The 20,881-nt window shown below is 41.0% G+C and overlaps 1 protein-coding gene across 1 annotated transcript in view; it reads right to left on the reverse strand.

Annotated features, from left to right (window-relative positions):
• Nucleotides 1–3,159: 3,159 nt before the first annotated feature.
• The window catches only part of ZDHHC22 (zinc finger DHHC-type palmitoyltransferase 22), a 171,499-nt gene continuing 153,777 nt past the window's right edge, over nucleotides 3,160–20,881 (reverse strand). Inside the window, exons 4-6 of the mRNA XM_044073480.1 lie at nucleotides 5,041–5,099; nucleotides 3,617–3,720; nucleotides 3,160–3,242 (exon numbers count right to left, since the gene is read on the reverse strand). Of these exons, the coding sequence (XP_043929415.1) occupies nucleotides 3,160–3,242; nucleotides 3,617–3,720; nucleotides 5,041–5,099 (246 nt within the window). The remainder of the gene's footprint in view (nucleotides 3,243–3,616; nucleotides 3,721–5,040; nucleotides 5,100–20,881) is intronic.

Raw genomic sequence — 20,881 nt, forward strand, 5'->3', positions numbered from 1 at the left:
TCCTTTTGTTATTCTTTTCATGGCAAATGTCTGTCTACTTCAGTTAGAGTTCATTCTACTAGGGCTGTTGCTTCTTTTGGTGCTCTCTTCAAGGATTTGGACACCAGTTCCATCCTTGAAGCTGCTACTTGGTCTTCAGTGCATACCTTTACTAATCATTATAAAATGGATATGGTTTCTAGAGCCAGAGCAGGTTTTTCTAGGGCTATCCTGTATGGGTTTGTTGAGGGCTTTTCCCAGCCTTCCACCTCCCACTCCTTTCCTTGAACGTTCCCCAAGATTAGGAATAGTACAACAGTAATTTAAAAGGACATTTGTGCAAAATCTTACCAAAACAGAAGATGTCATTCTCTTCACTGTTGCAGTATTCAGTCCCTCACTCCATCCCCCTTTTTTCTTTTGGGTTTTGATTTAGTTACCCTCCTGGCTGAGGGCCCTCCCCATTTTACTTCTGCATTTTCTTCACTTGGATGTGCATGAATTCCTTTTTTCCTATGCAGACTGTTCTCTATTGTGGCAATTCAGTTCTGAGAAACTGCGTCCTTATGTCACCTTTATGCCCTACATCCTGTGCAAGGAGCACATGTGTAACTTACAGTGCATACAAGATCTAAAGGCTTTGTCTGGATGTCGGGATATCCTTGGCAGGAGATCCCTAAGGTTAAGCATATTGCAACAGTGATATAGGACATTTGTCTGTTCTGTTGTCTTTAACAACACCATCCTTCTCAAACAAACACCTCTTGTGACAATGCACAGGTCTTTACTAATGGTTAAGTAATTACATTGCACTTCATAACATAATTCATAGATTAATTCTGGTGCATGTAGTTTATTTTCCCCATATGTATTATGTTTAATGCTCAACAACATAGTGTCTAAATTTTCATATTAGAAATATTTCTTCACAGATTCACAAATTCACAGACTAACAAGCCAGGTGCCTTTTTCTAAGCCTAGGTAAGGTTTCCCGAAAAAATAATGATGTCCTGTATCAAAATGGGACATTTGAGGCCAGGCATTTATAAGCTACCTCTGTCCATAAGGGACATGGTGCCAGGCCATGTGTAAATTTCCTGTTCCCCATCCACTGGTCTAGGCTGGACTTAAACTGTGTAATGGGCAAACTCAGCTTCACATGGATGGGAAGCCTGTTCCATAGGAGGGGCAGTCTCTGGGACACATATCTGTCTCTCTCCAGCATGTTCTGTTTAAGTCACAGAAAAATTCCAGTCCTTTGATCATGTATTTCTGGTACTCTTTGACTTACAAATATGTAGAGATTCATAAGTGTGGGGTTTGTGGATGCCATGTAAGCCAGGCATAGACTGCCCCTCAACAATCTAATGAAAACTTAGTAGAGGGAAAGGGCTTTCAGGCACTCTGCATGAGGCAGGTCTGTTATGCCTTGCATTTTTTTTTGTAAGAAACCTATGAGCTTGCTCTACTTACTGCATATGCCTTGTCAGTTGAATACCAAAGGAAGCATTGTACTCCATGATTGGTCTGATAAGGGTAGAGTACAGTGGAACAATGACATCTTTCGAACTAGATGCCATGCCCTTACGTGTAAATTGTGCAACATAAAAGGATTTCCTCACCACAATGGCCAAATGATAGTCAAAGGTAAGGCTACTGTCTACATGTGTACCCAGATCCCTGACAACTGGGTTGATTCATAGGGGCGTATTATCAACATGGCAGTTAACCATGATGATAACTTACCCAAGGGTACAAGTATGCATTTCTTGCCAAGTATGCAGAAAATGGACAGCTCCCAAAAGCTTTCATCCCCTCCCACACTGTCATTCTGGCTGCTTACAGGCCAAGCCCTTTTTGGAGGGAGCTATATAAACAGTCAGAGTGCCTAAAAATCTTCTTGACTTTATTGCCCCTCAACAAAAAATGGGGAAATCATTCTGAACAAACCAAGATATACATAACAAAAGACAACATTATTACCATGAGAACTGTATATAAGAAGGGGGAGTAGGTGGGTGCAGATAATGCAGCAGTGAAGAATTTGAATATCTACTGTTATAAGTACAACTTACACAAAGAGTGACATAGTTCATCATTCTCACTGCTGCAGTAGCCTACATTTAGACTACCATAGCTTATTCAACCTCTAAGGAGGAAGGATAAGGGTCCAGGAACCCCTGGAGAATGGTCCTAGCAATAGTTACTCTGAACCTGGAAAAGGAATCCAGTGTGTAGTGCTGTGTAAATGTATGTTCTGTAAATGTATGTTTGGAGGACCAAGCTGCTGCCTCTAGAATATTTGAAGAGTCCACCCCTTTCCATTAAACCACTGTAGAAGCAAAGGCTCTAGTAGAATGTGCCTTAGCACTGCCTGGAATAGATTTTACACGCTGAGAGTAACAAAAAAAATAAATAAATAACAGTAGAAGACAACCACCTGGAAAGAGTCTGTTTAGTCAAAAGTTGACCTTTCTTAGTCCCAGAATAGGAAACACAAAGCTTTTTATCTTTCCTAAAGGACACGGTTTTGTCAAGATAGTACCACAGTTGCCTATGTACATCCAGTGTGTGTAGAATCTTCTTCCTTACTTTTTGGATCTAGATAAAGAGCAAGGAGACTGATGGTTTGATTCAATGTGAACTCTGAAATATCTATGGGCATAAAAGGGGGTTTGTGCCCAGAGTGACCCTGTCTCAATGGAAAACCAAACAGGGTTCGCCCACCATGAGAGCATGTGGCTCAGATATTCTTGCAGATGCCAGAGCAATCTGAAAAGCAGTTTTCCAAGTAATGAGCCTTAAGTTAGCCTGAATGGTAAGTTCAAAGGGTAACACAGTTAATTTTTCAAGCAAAAAAGTGACTTTGCTAGGGAGGATTTTTCCATAGTTATCTGGAATCCCAGATTTGCTAAGAGGGAATATACCATGGTTAAGGAGTCCTGACAAATGGGAAAATACTGCAAAAATAAGCAATTCACCTAAGTATGGAAAAATCTCGACACCTGGCAATCTGCAGTGGTCCACTACTCATGCTAGACACTTTATAAACACCCTTGGTGCAGTGGACAGCCCAAATGGTAATGCAGGTAATTGATAATGTAACCCTAAAACAGACACACACACAATCACAGAAATCTCTTGACATTGCTTGCTACTGGAATATGATGGTAAGTCTCTTTAAAGTCTAAAGTTTCCATAAGACTCTGATTTGGGATCAAAGCTAATGCTACTTGAAGGATCAATATCTTGAACGTTGGAATCTTTACAAAAAGAATGACAGAAGAAAGAAAAGTTATCTTTCTTTGGAAACAGAACCATTCTGGAATAAAATGCCTTACCTATTTGATGTGCAAGAACATGGTCTATGACTCCTGCCTCTAATGTGGTGAAGCACTAAAGAAAACAATTCTGTTTGATTGGCAGGGTGAAGGTGGGGACCCCCTGAAAGGACGGGTTTTTCTATCCATTGCCAACTGTGAGAGGTATACCTGTTTCAAGTAACCCTTACTTTCAGAAGGCTTGGCAACAGAAAATTGTCTCAAACTACTGGCACATTTCAGCACAGGCTTCCACATATAGCATTGGTAGTTAAGAATTTTAAAGGCTCAAGCAGAGGAAGAAATGATTCTCTTACCCAGACTGTCCAGAAGCTTATCCTCTTTATCCCCATGAACTGGGTTGGAGTGATAAGGTCTGTTCACAATAGCAGCAGTGGGCGAGATGGCTGCTGAATCTCCTCTAAGGTGAGAAAAAATATGTTGAAAGACTTTACACAGTCTGTATGCCTTTTTGATACTGATGGCTGAGAATCATGACTATTTCAGATATCATTAAAAGCATCCTCCAAGGCTGGAAGAATGGGAGAAATGGGGCTTCTTGTTCTAGTAACTCTTAATATTTGCTCAACTGGGGGGAATGAGAGAAGGAGAGATGTACAGAGACCGGTCCAGTTAGCATAATGGTTAATATCTTTGCTGCCCATGCAGAAGGTACAAGGTTCAGTCCTGACCTCTGACAAATGCCTGCTGCATGTTCTCCCTGTGTTTCTGTGGGGCTTCCTCGCACCTCACAAAAACATGCTGAGTGTTTTCTGCTCAAACTCACAAGAACTGAGTTGTGAGCAGCAGAACTGATACTGGATGGCCCCTATAGGGGGAACAGTTGTATAGCCAACCACTTGGGGCATCAGCTATGTTGAGCAGCATCCTCTAGATTGGAGAGCAAGGATCACAGACTGAGTGCCTTGTCAGGGATAACCACTCCATGGTGCAAAAACTGGCTCTAGGCGATTCAGTCATGTTGACTAAAGTCTCCAAAAATATATACCTGCCAATGATAAGTGGGTTGAGGACCCAACCTACTCTGACCTAGGCCAGGGACCCATGCTAACACTGTGAGGGATATATGTGCCCCTACTGGCCAGTTTGTGTGCCTGACATAAAGGCCAGCTACTGGCCAGCTGATGTCCAGTTGCCCAGCTTGGGTTACCAGGGATTGCTCTGTTGAGGGAAAGACAGATATAAAACCAATCAACCTGCCGAAGATGAATTAAGGACTGCAACACTCTATGTATGTTCACTGACAGGATGCAGCTTGGAAGTAGGTGACATGATGATAAGGAGGAAATCCGACATCCAATGTATCCAGGAGACAAGACAGAAAGGCAATGCAGCAAAGCCACAAACTCAGGTTTGTGACAATGAAGAAAGGAGTGCATTCAGACAGCAGTTGCATGACCTACTAGATAAAACAGGACAACATGAATAGGTGCTGATAATGGATATCCTGAATGCACATATCAGGACAGAGAGAACAGGATATGAAGACTGCCTGGGTCCACAGGAGTGGGGCAACAGAAATAAAGGAGTGGATATTCTAGACATTTTATGGCAAATGCCTTGATGGCATTCAACAGATGTTTCAGCAAAAGAGTCACAAAATCACATACAGACTGCCCAACAAGCAACTCAGGTAGACTTCCTCCTAGTAAGGAAAGGTCACTGGGGTAGAATCAATAATTGCAAAGTCATCCCCAGGGAAACAGTTGGAATCATCTACAAATAGTGGTCAGACAAGGTTCTAAGGTCAAGAGACAGACTAGACTGAAGAGCTGGAAGCTGAATGGAAAGAAAGGAAGCACAAGAGTTCAAGGAAATACGGTACTTACGTATTATCGCAACCACTTTTCCAACATGAGAAATGTCTCTTTTCCAAGCTGTACAGCTGTTTCTCTTGTCCAAAAACTGATTGCGAAAATACCTAGTATTGGACTATCCTATGTCTTGCAAGGAATCCACAAATGTTATGAAGATAACAGAACAAGCAAGTTATAATGCAAACATATGGACATTCTGTGAAAAGATGGGAAGTTGAGAGGCATGTCGGCCACGTGTGTCATTCTTATAAAGCGCTGCTACTTAACGTTCTTGAAACAGACTGTGTACTAGGACAGAAAGTGAATAGTTTTTGCCCTTTGGCTTTGAAGATTTCTTGTGATAAGCGGTTGAGAGGTACAGAAACCACTGTGTTTATATACCTGTTGCTCGTTTTACTACTGCATCGGGATGCCAGTATCACTGTGTACAGTTTAAGATGGTAAAGTAGTATGCGTTCTTACAAAGTACCGATTTAAACAAAAGTAGATGTGCTGCTCATTTGTTGACATATTACAATGTTTTTATTTTTGCATACTGCTGGTTAGTAATGGTCGGTAGTGAAACAGGCATACTTGGGCAGACTGCAGTGGAGGCAGGTCTGGAGAGGTTTGTGCAGGGCTTTGCATACCTCGCATCCAATGGACTAATGTGCTCAATCCACTGTCACAATCCACTTATTTTCAAAGTTCTACAGTATCTTAATTGATTTTGCTTGATTGATTTAGATCTATAATATTTACTGGCTTCTGATATGTGTTGAAAGTGTTATTTTTCTGAGTTGATTTTTCCCCCACCCTGCTCTCCCTATTGGTGTTTTCTTTTTGTACTTGGTGGCTTTGCAATTGCCCGCCCCCTACTGTATATTTACTCTGTGACACTCCTCCCAGTCTATTGTCTTTAGCTCATTCTACCTAATACGGAGAGAAAAATAAATAAATAAATAATTTTTGCACTTTATTCATCTGCTTACTGTGTTTGTGTTTCTTCCTATTTTATTGCTTATTTTGCTCTTGCTGCCTGTTCTTAAAAGTACTTATTAGCATTTATTCTGCTGCATTTATTACTGCTTGTTAGTAGCCAATTAAATTGTAACTGTTATTCTAAGCCTTTGGATTACGCACTTGGGCTTTAGACCAGTTGTTTCACATTAGGAAGGTTTGTGGTCTGCATTACATCCTTCTGAGTTGGGAGTTGCTGATTGAAGGCTTAGTGTCTGTTCTAAAGTGTATTAATTCTGGTTTAAGCACTTGGGCTTTGGGCCAGTTTTTTTACATTAAGAAGTTGTGGTCTGCACTCTTGTGGGAGGCTGGATTCTGCCCTTCTGAGCTGGGAATTTCTGGTCACAGGCTTATTGTGCCTGCTTATTGGAACTGTTTGTTTCTGAAATTGGTGCACCTTGTTGCTGTAGCATAGACCAGATTCAGGCCTGCTGAATCTAGCTTTGTTTGTATAACTTAAGCACTGACCCAGGCCATCTTTTTTTGGAGAAGGTTCCCCTGCACCCTAGCAGCAAGAGTGTGCAGTTAGAACTTGTCTGATTGAAGACTGCTGGAGCACGGCTCAGTTTTGAGCTTTCTTCTGGTTAATTGGGTAACTTGTTTAAATCAGTTGTTCGTTTTCTATTGTTTTATATATATATATATATATATATATATATATATATATATATATATATATATATATATATATATATATATATATATATATATATATATATATATATATATATATATATATATAAATTTGCATTTTATTCATCTGCTTTTACTGTATTTGTGTTTCTTCCTACTTTATTACTAGGGGCATTGACTACAACTCTGATCTGAGATATATAACAATAAGTATCCTTTTCTGTGCATTTAAAAAGTTTTTTGATTGTATCTGCTTTATTTTCTGAAAAAAAAAAAAAAATATATATATATATATATATATATATATATATATATATATATATATATATATATAAATATATACTTGTTTCCCGCACTAACTACCTCCACTGTCTCCAAACACTAATCTTTTCACTCACACAAACTAACTATTTTTTTACTAACATTATTGTTTGTATAACCTTTTTAAAGTTCAAATAGTGCTCGATTTCACTTACCTTATATTTTGTTGTATGTATATCCATATGTGTTATGTAGCTTAGAAAATTTCTTCCGTACTCTTAAGCTAAAATGTAATTTACTAGTAAAATTTGCTAAATCTTAGTAATGTACTTATGTTATTGTGATTCTATTCTGAAGTGTGGAGCTTTTCTCCCCGGGCCTCCACTGAAAATGGACATATAACCAGTTGGACTAGCCAGGTCAACAAATGTAAAATAAATAAAATAAAATAAATAAATATAGTCCAGTTTTCAGGTTAAGTGTTGAATTCAGGGCTGTGTTACAAATCTCTGTGTTTGCCCATACCTTACTTGGATAGAAGGAAGTTTCTCTGTTCATCTGTGAGAGAGGGGAGCTTTGAGCAGCCTATCTGTCCCTGGAGGAGTGGTTTCAGCCCAGAAATTAGTAGTTTATTGGCCATTTTGGGCTAATTTCTATCTCTTTCATTTCCCTGCTATAAATACTGTATTTGCCTGGTTTTGCACGCCAGGCAGCGCTAGTTAGCTAGGTTATAACTATTCCCGGCTCCACAAAGTCTCCTCTTCAATTTTTCCCTTTGAACTAGACAAACTTTCAACTTAAGCACTCAAGCCATTCATTTCTCAGCCCGGCACTTGCTCACAACTCATAGCAAGCACTTATAAACCCTAGCACTAGACCCTTCTATACTGTACAGAAGGACAAGGCTCTCTATTCAACCTTACTAGCCATTCAGTAAAATAGTTCACTGTACCTATCCAGGAATGTTCAAAGGGCAGTTTCAGGCATACTCTCCAGTCCAACTGGTGAATCTGTGCATTTTGAGACAATGTTACAACTGCCTCATGTACACAGACAACCCTCTCCTTCTACCACCAAACACTAATACATGTGAGAGATGCAATTATACAGCCAAACTGGAGGCTAAGCTCTCTCAACCCAAGGCTGGATCAGACTGTCAAGAGAAGAAGGGAAATACTTGCATTACACCACCAGTCTCACACAGACCCATTAAACCAGCACTGGCAAAAAACACACATAAATACACGAAAACATACTCAGAGGCTCTAAATAAAAATCTGCAAAAGCAACAGAGACCTCCAAAGCAGACATCCAAGCAATCTCCACCCCCCCAACACAAATCATGAAACACATACTTCACAAAACCACTGTGCCATGCAATCACAGCCCTTAAGGCAAAATAACATACCCAACATACTAGTAATAGGTGACTCTATAGTCAGGCACACTGACATCCCACTCACTAGGCTGAATAAGGAGAAGGTTACTGTTAGCTGCCTGTCGGGTGCCAGGATCCACATGCTCTAGGGATCTAAACATCACCACAACAATAAATAGGACGTACTGGAGGGATAGATTCCTGTCACAGAGACTTCCCATGCTTTGGAACAAGATTCCAATCTACATTAGGCAGAGCTCCTCACTAACACTCTTCAAGAGAAACCTTGACGAGTGGATGGGAAACAGAAAGTTTACCCCGGGATCACTTCAGTGGCTCTGCTGGACAGAGGCACAGGGAACTAATCTAAGGGGGTGGCGAAAGCCAACACATTCTGGCTAGGCTTATAAATGCCTTCGGGCAGATAGCCTAGTACCTACCTATGAACCTATGAACCTATGAACAACACGAATAGAAAATGTGACCGTTTCTACTCTTCCTAGGTCATACACAATGTGACACACTAATAATGTGCAGTTCAGACAACCCTTTTAAGATTAACAGAAATATTTTCCTGAAAACATAAGGAATTATCGCCGGTTCGAAAAGTGGTTGCGATAATACATAAGTACCAGAAATATTCATTGCTCTAGCACCTCAAGAAAAAGAGGAAATAGCTGGAGCTGAAGAATGGCAACACCTCAAAAGAGCATGTGTGAGGACTATAGAACAGATATGCATCAGAGCCAGGTATGGAAGCCAGGTACATAAGGAAAGCTGGTAGTGGAATACAGAAGTCCAGGAAGTCATCAAAAGAAAGAAGGAGTGCAGCAAAAAGTGTGAGAGCAAAAAGATGAGCCAGGCTAAGGAGTAGTACTGGGAGGCTAACAGAGGCTAAGGGAGGAGTTGCAATCGTAAAGAACAAGGCATCAAAGGTACTCTACCTGCTTCTGGGAAGTAACTAAATATATGGCACAAAAAAACTCAATCAGGTTGCAAGGCAGACACAAAGATAAAGAAGATATTCAGGCACCCTTCAGAAGGGATGCCAGCAACAACCTGGACAGGAAAATAAAAGGCAGATAGAGGAAATACTTCCAGCAGCTTCTAAACGAAGAAAACTCCACAGAAGCTGTTCTTCACCAGGCACAACCTACAAGGAAAGATGAGAAGGATCCCACCCTAGAAGTAAGAACAGAAATATGGAAAATGAAGTCAGGGAAGCAGCAGGCTAAGATGAGGTCTCAGCAAATATAATCAAGATGTTGGGGAGATAAGTTAGAAATGGATCCTGAGGGTAATCATAGCAGTATGGAGAGAAAGGCATATCCTAGATGAGAATAAGCATACTAATGTCAGTGTACAAAAACAAAGGGGACAGTCACAACAATGGACAGTATGTAGTTATCACACTCCTATCACACTGCATAAAAGTTCTGTTGAAAGTGAATGACAAATGAATATACAGAGTAGTAGAAAGTAAGAAGGGAGATGAGCAGTTTAGCTTCAGATCAGGATGCAGCACAATAGACCTGCTGCCTGCAGTGAGACAGACAGCTGAGAAAAAGCTAGAGATAAGGAAAGAGTCCAACTGAGCATTCCTAGACTTGAAAAAAGCATACTGCTTTTCACACTGGTGATGGACTACATTAGCAAACTGGTCAGAGGGGACAGATCAACAAAGTTGCTGTAAGTAGACTATGTAGCATTACAGACTCTGAGCAAGAACTTCAGCAAAAGATAGGGGAAGGTACAAACAAAAACAGTAAGATAAGATACTGTAATGGCAGCAAGTAAGGGAAATCAGAAGAAGCAAGAAGCTGAGAACTGATATAAAAGGTAAGTTTGAATCAAGAGGTTAAAGCTAGAATCAGAATGTCAGTGGTACCGTATGACAAAAGAATGCCAAAGAAGCTGAAAAGTAATGTGTATAAAACAAAGGTGCAGCTAGTACCACTGTATGGTACAGAAACTTGGGCAGTGAAAGCAGAGCAGCTGAGGACGCTAGAGGTGATGGAGATGAAGAGCCTGAGATGGGTGGTAGAATGCACACTGTGGTGCAGACAAAGAAATAAGGGATCAGAACAGAAGCCAAAGTCGTTTCAATTGCAGAGAGGGTTAAAGACAACAGCTTACGATGGATTGGGTACATGTGCAGAAAAGCAGAAGACAATCCGATGAAGAAGATTTGGGACAGACAGGAAGAAAGCAAGAGGAAATGAGAGTGTCATGCAAAAAAAGATAGATGGATTCTGTGAGAGAAGACATGCAACAGTCAGGCATGAGTATTGAACATGGTAGGAGAATGGCATTGACTAAAAGAGAAAGAGAGAGACAACTGACCAGACACCTCGACCCCATGTAGAAAATGGGAAATAAAGGAGCTGATGATGATAATGTCCAACTGTTCCCAAGCAAATATAGCCTTCAGATTAGAGACAGTCTTAGAAAAGCAAAATATTTCCTTTTGTACAGACAGAGGCTCACTATCTAAGCAGTCACAGTCGGACTATGGAAGTGTCACATGACCTAACACTTTCTCTGTCCACATTAGAATCATCTGATAATCATTCTCATCCTTTGGAACAGAACAATAAGAAATAGGAGAGGCACCTGACACCCAGCATTGACAATCTACAACAAACTCCTGGCTAAGGTAAAACCATAATTTTTGCACATAAAAACATATCTCTGTTGTCAGAATGATTAACTTTGTTTCTTTTTTTTAGGAACATCCATGGAGGAAGACCAAGACGTGAAAAGGCATATCATCCCAAGCAAGAGGTTTCTTTTCCCAGCCACCCTGAGAAATCACTCAAGGGTATCTCCATTACCTAAAAAAAGAAGTTATGTACTTACCATAACGTTCCATGTGAGTTGTTCATCTCGCCTTCATTCTTACAAATGGGTTTGGAGCCGATCCTTTGGCTCCAAGTCGGCCGCTTTCACAAGCTCAAGGTTTTCGAGTTGCTTGAGGCCAAGTCCTTATCCCATGATGCTCTCTGCCTCACCTCAGATCTAGTTTGCTGATCCCAACATATACAACATACGAAAACATGAGCATTATTCCAGCCAGATTAAGAAATCCTATACAAAGACCCACCAGACCACAAATCTCTTACTTGTTCTTCGAGAAGCCTGGAGGTGGTAGGCGGGAGGGAATGTAAGAATGAAGGCGAGATGAACAACTCACATGGAACATTATGGTAAGTACATAACTTCTTTATGTGAAGTTGTTCAATCTCACCATTCATTCTTACAAATGGGTAGCGTCCCAAGCACCATTCATCCTGGGTGGCTCACGGGAGTATATTCCTGAGGACAGTGGAACCAAAGGAAGCCTGACCCTGGAGGCCTTATCTACTTTGTAATGTGTAATGAAGGTATGTGGCTTTGACCAAGTGGCAGCTGCACATATTGTATCTAACGACAGTCTAGCCATGTAAACTGAAGAGGCAGAAACAGCCCTTGTGGAATGTGCCTTCACGTTCTGTTCTAACGGCTGATTCATGGAAGAATATGTGAATTTTATACAATCAGTCAACCATTTGGAAAGAGTGACTTTTGACACTGGTAGCCCTTTCTTGGTATCAGAATGAGAGACAAAAAGTTATTCTGATTTTCTAAATTCCTTGGTTCTATCCAAATAAAATCTGAATAAACTTAGAAAGGCAAACCAGCAAACATAAAACTTGTAGAATCTGTCCAACAACACCAAGAAAGCATGGACACAAAACTAGCGCTTTCATTCACTTTATTTCGTGTGAACTTCCTCAGAAAACTTGAACTCCACCCACAAGACCATTTATATAATGAAGTAACTTATCACATGACAAATGATGTCATAAAATCAAAGGACTTCACATTAAAAATGCTTAACAATGATTAAAAAAATACATATAAATTGTAAATATACAACTATCATTTCTTTGTATATATATATATAAAAAAAAAAAAAAAATATATATATATATATATATATATATATATATATATATATATATTAGCTCCAAAAACATTAAAAACATTATAGGGGACAATTGGAAAATACTACTGGGTAACCAGGATCTTGTGAAAGTGATAGGTACGTGACCTAATTTTACTTTTAGAAAAACTAACAGCATTAACTTTTATTAGAATATGGAGTTAATAAAAAGGAGGACACTTTAGGTAACTTTATTTTAACCAAAGGGACTTGTGCTTGCAATAACTGTAGACAGTGCAGGTACATTAGTAATTCCTCATCAGTAAAGTTCAAACATATTAAAAGGACTTATTGGTCAAAAGGTTATTACACATGTAATAGTGAGATGGTTGTGTATGTTGCACAGTGCCTTTCATGTCCCAGTTATTATATTGGAATGACAACCAGATGTTTAAAAAGAAGGATTTGTGAACATCTTTAGCCATTAGGAAGAAAGAACAAACCAATGCTTTAGCAAGGCATTCTATTGTGTGTGCTGATTTTAAGAAATCTACTTTTTCTGTGATTGATAATGTTGTTCAAGAGGTATTTATGGGTAACTGTAAGACACTTTTGGAATGTAAAGAATCTCTCTGGCAAATTAATCTTGGGACAGATTATGCACCTGGTTTGAATGACACTATAAACACTGTGTTTTTTGCAGATGAAGCATTGACATATAAACAACTTTTTTATATATGTATATATATATATATATATATATATATATATATATATATATATATATATATATTGTTTTATATGTACAAAGAAAAGATAGTTGTATATTTACATTTATGTGTATTTTTTATACATTTTTAAGCATTTGTAACATGAAGTCTTTTGATTTTATGACATCATTTGTCATGTGATAAGTTATTTCATTATATAAATGGTCTTGTGGGTGGAGTTCAAGTTTTCTGAGGAAGTTCACATGAAATAAAGTGAATGAAAGCACTAGTTTTGTGTCCCTCTTCGTGTTGTTGGACAGATTCTACAAGTTTTACAAATAATATCTGAGTTATCTATGAACATCAAGTTTATGCAACATATACTCCAACTTGTTGGAATGGTTACTGAAGAAAGTTGGGAGTTCAATAGTTTGATTTAAATTAGCTCCCAAACATACCTTTGGAAGGAAGGAAGGGTTAGTCCAGAGCGACATTCTGTCAGGGTGAAAAATCAAGTATGGGGGTTTAACAGATAATGATGAAGGGTGTAGACCCGAAAGCTTTATCCATTAAACTTTTTATGGTGTGGTATCATTGTATGTATCTTGCATTTGGCAGTAACACCATTGTTACTTTGGTTTAACAGATAAGGCCTGAAGTTAAAACAGCCTACATGCTGATGTAATGGCCACCAAGAAAATGGTTTTCCAAGACAGGAATTTTAGTTGGCAGGAAGATGCAAGCTCAAATGGAGGAAGAATAAGCCTAGACAGAACAAAATTTAGGTTCCAGGGAGTGAAAGGTTGTCTAACTGGTGGTCTGAGATGTATGGTTCCTTTTAAGAAGGCTCTACATAACCTGTGAGGCATAAGATTAGAACCTTCTGATCTGAGGTGAAAATTTGAAATTGCAAACAATTGAACATGTATGGCAGCTGCCACAGCACCTTCATTAAAGAGTTTAGTCAAGAACTCTAATATGCTAGCAATTAGGGCAACATATGGGTCAATATCATTCTGAGAAGCCCAGAAAGCAAACCACTTCCACTTGCTGGCATATAACTTTCTGGTTGAAGCTTTGTGTGAGGATACAAGGATATGCTGCACCTCTGAGGAAAGATTGTAGGACCTGGCTATGTTGGAAATTGGAGCAGCCAAGCTGTCAGTTTGAGGGAGAGAAGTGACGGATGAAGAGCCCCTGACAAATGTGTCAACAGATCTGGAACTGGGTCCAGAATCCAAGCCTCCTCTAGTTGGTAGAGTCAAAGGAAGGGGAACCAAATCTGTTGAGGCCAATAAGGGGCTATCAGAATTACAGTTCTCCCCAAGGCTTTGGATTTTTGAAGAAATTTTGGAATCAGCGGAATGGGTGGAAATGCATATAGGAGTCCCAGGGGCCAAACGTGGACGAGAGAATCCCTTAGGTTTTCCCCTGGTGGGGGATTCAGGGCAAAGTAGCTTCTGCATTTGGCATTCATGGGGGATGCAAACAGGTCACAGCAAGGCTGGCCCCATCTGCAGAAAATCATCTACGCTATATCGTCTTTGAGGGACCACTCATGCGGCATCAGAATGGCTCTGCTTAGTTTGTCCATGATCATGTTGGATTTCCCTGAGATGTGCATTGCTATCAGAAAGCGCCCCGTGGATACAGCCCACTGCCAGACTCTTAGGGCCTCTCGACACAGGGGATAAGACTTGGTTCCCCCTTGCTTGTTGATATACCAGACTACTGACATGTTGTTGGTTTGAATCACAATCGTTCCCAGAGGAAGAGAGTCTTGGAAGTACTGCAACACCAAAAGTACTGCTCTCATCTGCAGGAGATTGATGTGCAATTGTGACTCTGTTTCTGACCAGGTGCCTTGGGCTGTTCTTCCCTGAAATAGTCCCCCCACCCTATCAGAGAAGCATCCGTGGTCACCGTGGCTGATGGCGGGGGAAGAACAAATGGGTGAACTACTGTTACATGGTGGCTGGTCAACCACCATTGTAGATCTTTTTTTGCATGAATCTGTAAGGATTATCAATAATGACATCGGAAGATGTTGGTAAGACCACTGGGTGAACAGTAACCATTGAAGTATTCTCATGTGCATACACCCTAAAGGAACTTCTATGAGAGTTGCTGCCATAGTACCTAGCAGTTTTAAAACTTGAGAAGCTGTTACTTTGTTGTGTTCCAGAATGTCTGATGCCTGTTGCCAAAGTGTGACTATTCTTTCCAGGGGTAGTTTTACCATGGTGGTGATGGTGTCTAAATCTGCTCCGATAAAGGAAATACACTGCGATGGTGACAACGCAGACTTGTCAAAATTTATAGTAATTCCTAACTGGGAACACAGATTTAGAGTGAGGTCCCTGGATTGAACTAGTTGATGCCTGGTGGTGGCGGTAAGGAGCCAGTCGTCCAGGTACGGAAACATCCAGAATCCTAGATGCCTCAGGTGAGCTGTAATTACTGCCATGCATTTGGTAAACACTCTGGGGGCTGCTGTGAGACCAAAGGGCAGTGCTCTGAACTGATAATGACTGGCTCCCAACCGGAAACGCAGGTGATCTCTGGATGGTCTGGCCATTTTGATATGACAGTACGCATCCTTGAGATCTATAGAGCACATCCAATCGCCCGTTCCTAGAAACAGAAGAATTGACTGAAGCATGACCATTCAGAATTTCTCTTTCTTTACAAAGGTGTTGAGTTTGCTGAGGTCCAGGATGGGCCTCCAGTCCCCTGTCTTCTTTGGAGATAAAAAGAATCTTGAGTAGGTTCCGGATCCTATCTGGTCTGCTGGAACTGGCTGGATGACTTTTTTTTCTAGCAACCCTTAAATCTCTATGGTTGCTTGATCCCTGATACTGAGTGGAACGGCTGGGATTTTCTTTCGTACAGATGGTGGTTCTTTGAAAAGAATGACATATCCTCTGGAAATAATGTGTTGTACCCAAGAGTCTTTTGTCATTTTTAGCCAGGCATCTGGATACAAAGACAAGCGACCCCCCCACTGCCTCCAGAGTAGGACAGTCGGGCCTCCTTTCTGGAGTGTTGATAGGGCTTGTCAAAGAACTGATCTCTGTCACCCTGGTTTTGCGGACCCCCTCTGCCACCTGGGTGGCGTCTTCCATTATTGCCCCCTCCTCTGCCCCTGGAGGGGGGTTCACTGCATGTGTTCTGAAAGGCTCCTTAGGACTTGCAAAATGACATTTTTCCTCCCTTTTGCCCTTTGGGGTAAGGTCTAGTAGGGGTGGAAAAATGGACTCCTATGGCAGAAAGAGTCTTTCCATGTTGTGCACACCTAGTAAGTGTCTCCTTGACTTTAGGCCCAAAAAGGGACGAGCCATCAAATGGGGTATTTAACAAAGGAAGACTTGAAGGCTTCCATAAAGGAGCATAAGCGCATCCAGGAATGTCTCCGAAGAGCTATTCCTGAACCCGTTGCCTGGCTTGTACCATCAGCTGCATATGAGATGAGACGCATGGATGAGTTAACTATAGAGTTAAGGGTACTGAGCTGGGATGTCACCTTATCGGGAACACCCTCAGCTGCAGTACTCTGTAGAGTATCTCCAAGCTCTTTAAGGAGATCTCTCTGAAGTCTGGTAAACTGTGTCAAATAGTTGAGCGATCGCATAGCAAAAGTCGCTGAACTAAAAATGTGTTTCCCATACCTGTCCATAATCCTGGAATCTCTATTAGCAGGACGGACAGTAAAAGAGGTTTCAGACATCTCTTTCTTGGTGGCCGCTGCCACCACCATGGCATCAACCAGCACTCTTTTAGTAAGAAACAACTTGTCCTGTGGTGATGTAATAAACTTGTTGGGCCTCCAAGGGACAAGTTCCACAGTATCAGGAGACTCCCACGCCCTTCGAGCAACTAAATCCATCGAAGGGTGGAGTCACCCAGGAGGTGGAGCGTTGAGACCCCAAAGCTTTCAGAAGCACCAACTCATCATCAGTAGGGTTAACGGACTGCCAGCCACCCCTCTGTCTTAGGATCTCTAGGATATCAGCAAAAGAGATATCCTCCGAGGGGGACCGTGGAGACCCTTCTGATTCCTCCAAGTCAGTGTCTGAAATGACAGACTCCTGCGGAGAGTCTAAATGCCTCCTCTTGCAAAGCTTCTTCCTGGGAACCTCATCAGTGGGAGCTTCTGGTTAGGTCTCAGTAGAACATGGGTCATCCAATGGGGCAAGCTGAGGCTCTGGGTCTCGACACTTTAAGGGGACCTGTGATGCAGAGGTAAAAAGCGGCACTTTCGGGGATGAGGAAGTAGGACCTGATGAAGTGGGTATCTTCGAAGACATAATTCTCCTCATGGCATCGAAGGCCCCACTGATCCGATGCAAAGAGGCAACCTGTTCCAAAGAAGATGGCAACCTCCCCAGCACCGAAATATTGGGCTCTGAACCAGAGGAAGGAGCCAAGCTCATCTGTGCCGAAGCTCTGAGAGGAAGGGTCAGAACTGACACATCAGTTTGACTCTCCCCTCTGGAGCCGACCGGAGAGTGTCAGCTCCCAGACTGCTCGAAAGGCATTGAAGTAGTCTAAGTCAACAGAGCCGATGGCACTGGAACAGGCCTCGGCTTCAAGGGTTCCACAATCATCAGTTCTACCCCCTCCAGCTCCGAAGGCTCTGCTCAGCTCAGAGGAGGAGCAGACACAGTAGGCAAGGACGTCTCCGTCTCCGAAACTGGTTGGGTCGTAGCCAACAGCAATTTGGCTAATGCTGGGTTCTGGAGGAGCCTCTGCACCACCCGGTCCACATCCACATCGGAGAGGTTCCTCGAAGAACGAGTTGAAGGGATCGATGAAGCCACCGATTGTAAGATTGGTGATTTCAAAACTTAGGAGAACGGCTCCAATACCAGGGACTGGCTCCGAAAAACTTGCTCGGTTCTAAGGACTGTGAAACCGGCGACCGCACCTTCTCAGCCAATTTTAGAGCAGAGGACTTCGGCTCCGAAGAAGCTTTTGAAAACTTGGATTCCTTGGAAGATTTGGAAGTCTGGTCAGCCTTATCATGAGATTCCTGAAATTCAGGTTTCAACAAACCTCTATCCACTAGCTTTCTCCTGTGTTCTAACAAGACCCTGCTGCTGAATGAATGACAAATGGAACACTCCTCCTGAAGATGGACTGCACCCAAACAGTAGACACAACTTACATGTAAATAAGTAATGGACATTTTCTGTCCGCATTTAAGGCATTTCTTGAACCCTGACTTTTGTCTCTCCTTTTCCCTTTGATCAGCCATAGTGCAAAGAAAAGAACTAAATATCTATATATCTATATAACTGCCTAGACAAACCAACACACTGGCCAGGCTAACACCACACTTTAAGATAAACAGTTTGTTTGTATCTTTCGGATTTTCCCGGTTAGGGGTTGCCACAGCGGAACTTCGGTCTGCTAATGATTGGCAGTTGATTTTTACATACCGGCTTGCCAGGCCTGACGCACAACCTTCAACGAAGGTACGCCCATTCACACATGTCTCCACGCAGAAGACGCTCTAGCTGAGAATCAAACCGGACAGCGTCTTACTGTGAGGCGACAATGCTACTGCAGCACCGCCACCGTGCGTTACACTCTAACTCTAAGATAAACAGTAAAATACTTAAAAACAGCTATAACTGTCTAGAGAAACACACACTAGCTAGGATAAGCAGTTAACGATTCAAAAGTTATAACAGTAAAGATTCAGCTACAATGAACAATATTCTCACACTAAAAGGATTACAGTTATAAGAGTTAAGAACACTCTAAAACGGGTTAGGGACTAACTAAAATGCGGCCAATGAAAGGGCTAAGAGCAGCCGCTCTAAAAACAAATATATTTCATCAGAAATAATTAAAGAAAGTGACTAAATACTAGTCTAAGATAAACTAGGACCAAAAAAACCACACTTTCTGAAAAAATCTTATAGATATATATAATAACATTTGAAATACTGGCCCAAGCTCCACTCTCGACCTCCAATCTGTTGCAGTGGCAAACTAGATCTGAGGTGAGGCAGAGAGCATCATGGGATAGGGACTTTGCTTTGAGCTACTCGAAAACTTTGAGCTTGTGAAAGTGGCTGACTCAGAGCTGAGGGATTGGCTCCGAACTTATTTGTAAGAATGAATGGCGAGACTGAACAACTTCACATCAGATGATTCTCCCATGCCTACAAAGGACACTGGAACAGCTGAAGAAAATGTGTCCGACCCCCAGTCCATACTGACAGGCAAGGCTACACCTGAGGAATTCAAGGAAACCTGTAATTGATATGACGAACCAGCAGCAGCAACCTACCACTGGCTGAGGCATTGGCTGATCTTGTGCTGAAGTCAAAGGCTCAGAGCTTTAACTGCTTTTCCTTTTTAGGTATATTTGAAGAAGGATAAGCAAAATCAGGGTAAGCATCCATGCTGTAGACTGAGAAAATGCCTTTTTCCTTGAAATTATGCTAGATGGGGTTGGTCTGAAGGAAAATTGTCACTTAGCTCACCTAAGCAGCACGCAACACTTCTCAAAACTTCAATTCCCCAACAGAAATTTGCACAAGCAAGTCCTGGCACAAGACAGAGATAGCTTTACCAAAGTGAACTGGTAGTAATAGGAAAGCAGTAGGTTGTGACAAAGTGTACATAAGCCTTTCTTCAACACAGTTTCTGGCCAAAAATATATTTTTTGATTTATACAATGTTCAAATTAGCTGAAATAAACAGGAAAAATAAACCCCTATAGCTTAAATATATATACATTTTACCTAGAAAGCAATTTCTAGACTAAAAAAGCAGTATATGAGGAACACCTAACTTCATTCCTGAAAAAAAAACAGTACTCTTGAAGTGATATACTGCAATTCTGACAGTAAATAAGTAAAAAAAAAAAAAAAAAAAAGAAAATAACACTTCTATTCATAAAAAACAGTATGGAAGGTTTCCTCAAATGGGTCCTATCTGTTTAACAGGAAGCTATGGGCTGATTGCTAATCTTGACGTGCCTCAGAGATGCATCTGCACAAGATGACAAGAAAGTTCTGAAGATTTTTAATCACTCTGTCCAAAAAGGGCTCAGCCTATTAAGTAGTCTTGCAGAGTGTGTGAAAAAGATGAAAGTTTTAGGAAGCTGGCCTGTTGCTGCATCCCTGGCAAGATACAACCACACAAGCTACTGCAGCAGGAAAAATGCTAAGCATCGTGGGTTTAAACAAAAATTGATACCAACCATTTATAACAGAGTGCTGGCACTTGATTATTGCCTCCCACTATTAACATAAGATTGCAACAGGAAATTCCTTCTGGAAAGTACAAACCTCCTTACAAAATCATGTGGGTAGGAAAGGAGAATAAGCAGGTAAATGAGAAACAGGAATGCTTAATGGTCAGACTGACTGGGGCAAAAAACATACATAAATACCTTCCTTAAGCTTATAAATTCTAAACTCAAACCATACTGTATTTTCAAGTACGTAACATGTCTTCTTAAAGAAGTCTTCTTCCTCGTTTAATGATTATTCAAGTGTGCTTCTTCAAGAGATCTAGAGGGTATTCTGATGTGACAGGATTTGTTTGGATTTCCTATCACACATCACAAGGCTTAAGAGATTAATACTAAGGAACAATGAATGAAAGCTCTATTTTTTCAGTTGGCAACCTCATCTTCCATTTATATGTCTCAGAGTTTTGTGATCAAGTCAAATTAACTTTGTTTAAAGTATAAATATTTACCATAAAAACTCCACACCTGGTGCAAATCTTCTTTACCATCTCAGTTTATAATGCATCCTTCTCTTTAAAAACCTCAGTTGACTTCTTTCAGTACCCTTTTCATCCTACTTTCCTTA

The sequence above is a fragment of the Protopterus annectens genome, chromosome 6.part0 (genome assembly GCF_019279795.1).
Source record: "Protopterus annectens isolate FY-2018-M chromosome 6.part0, PAN1.0, whole genome shotgun sequence".
In the NCBI taxonomy this organism is placed as follows: Eukaryota; Metazoa; Chordata; order Ceratodontiformes; family Protopteridae; genus Protopterus; species Protopterus annectens.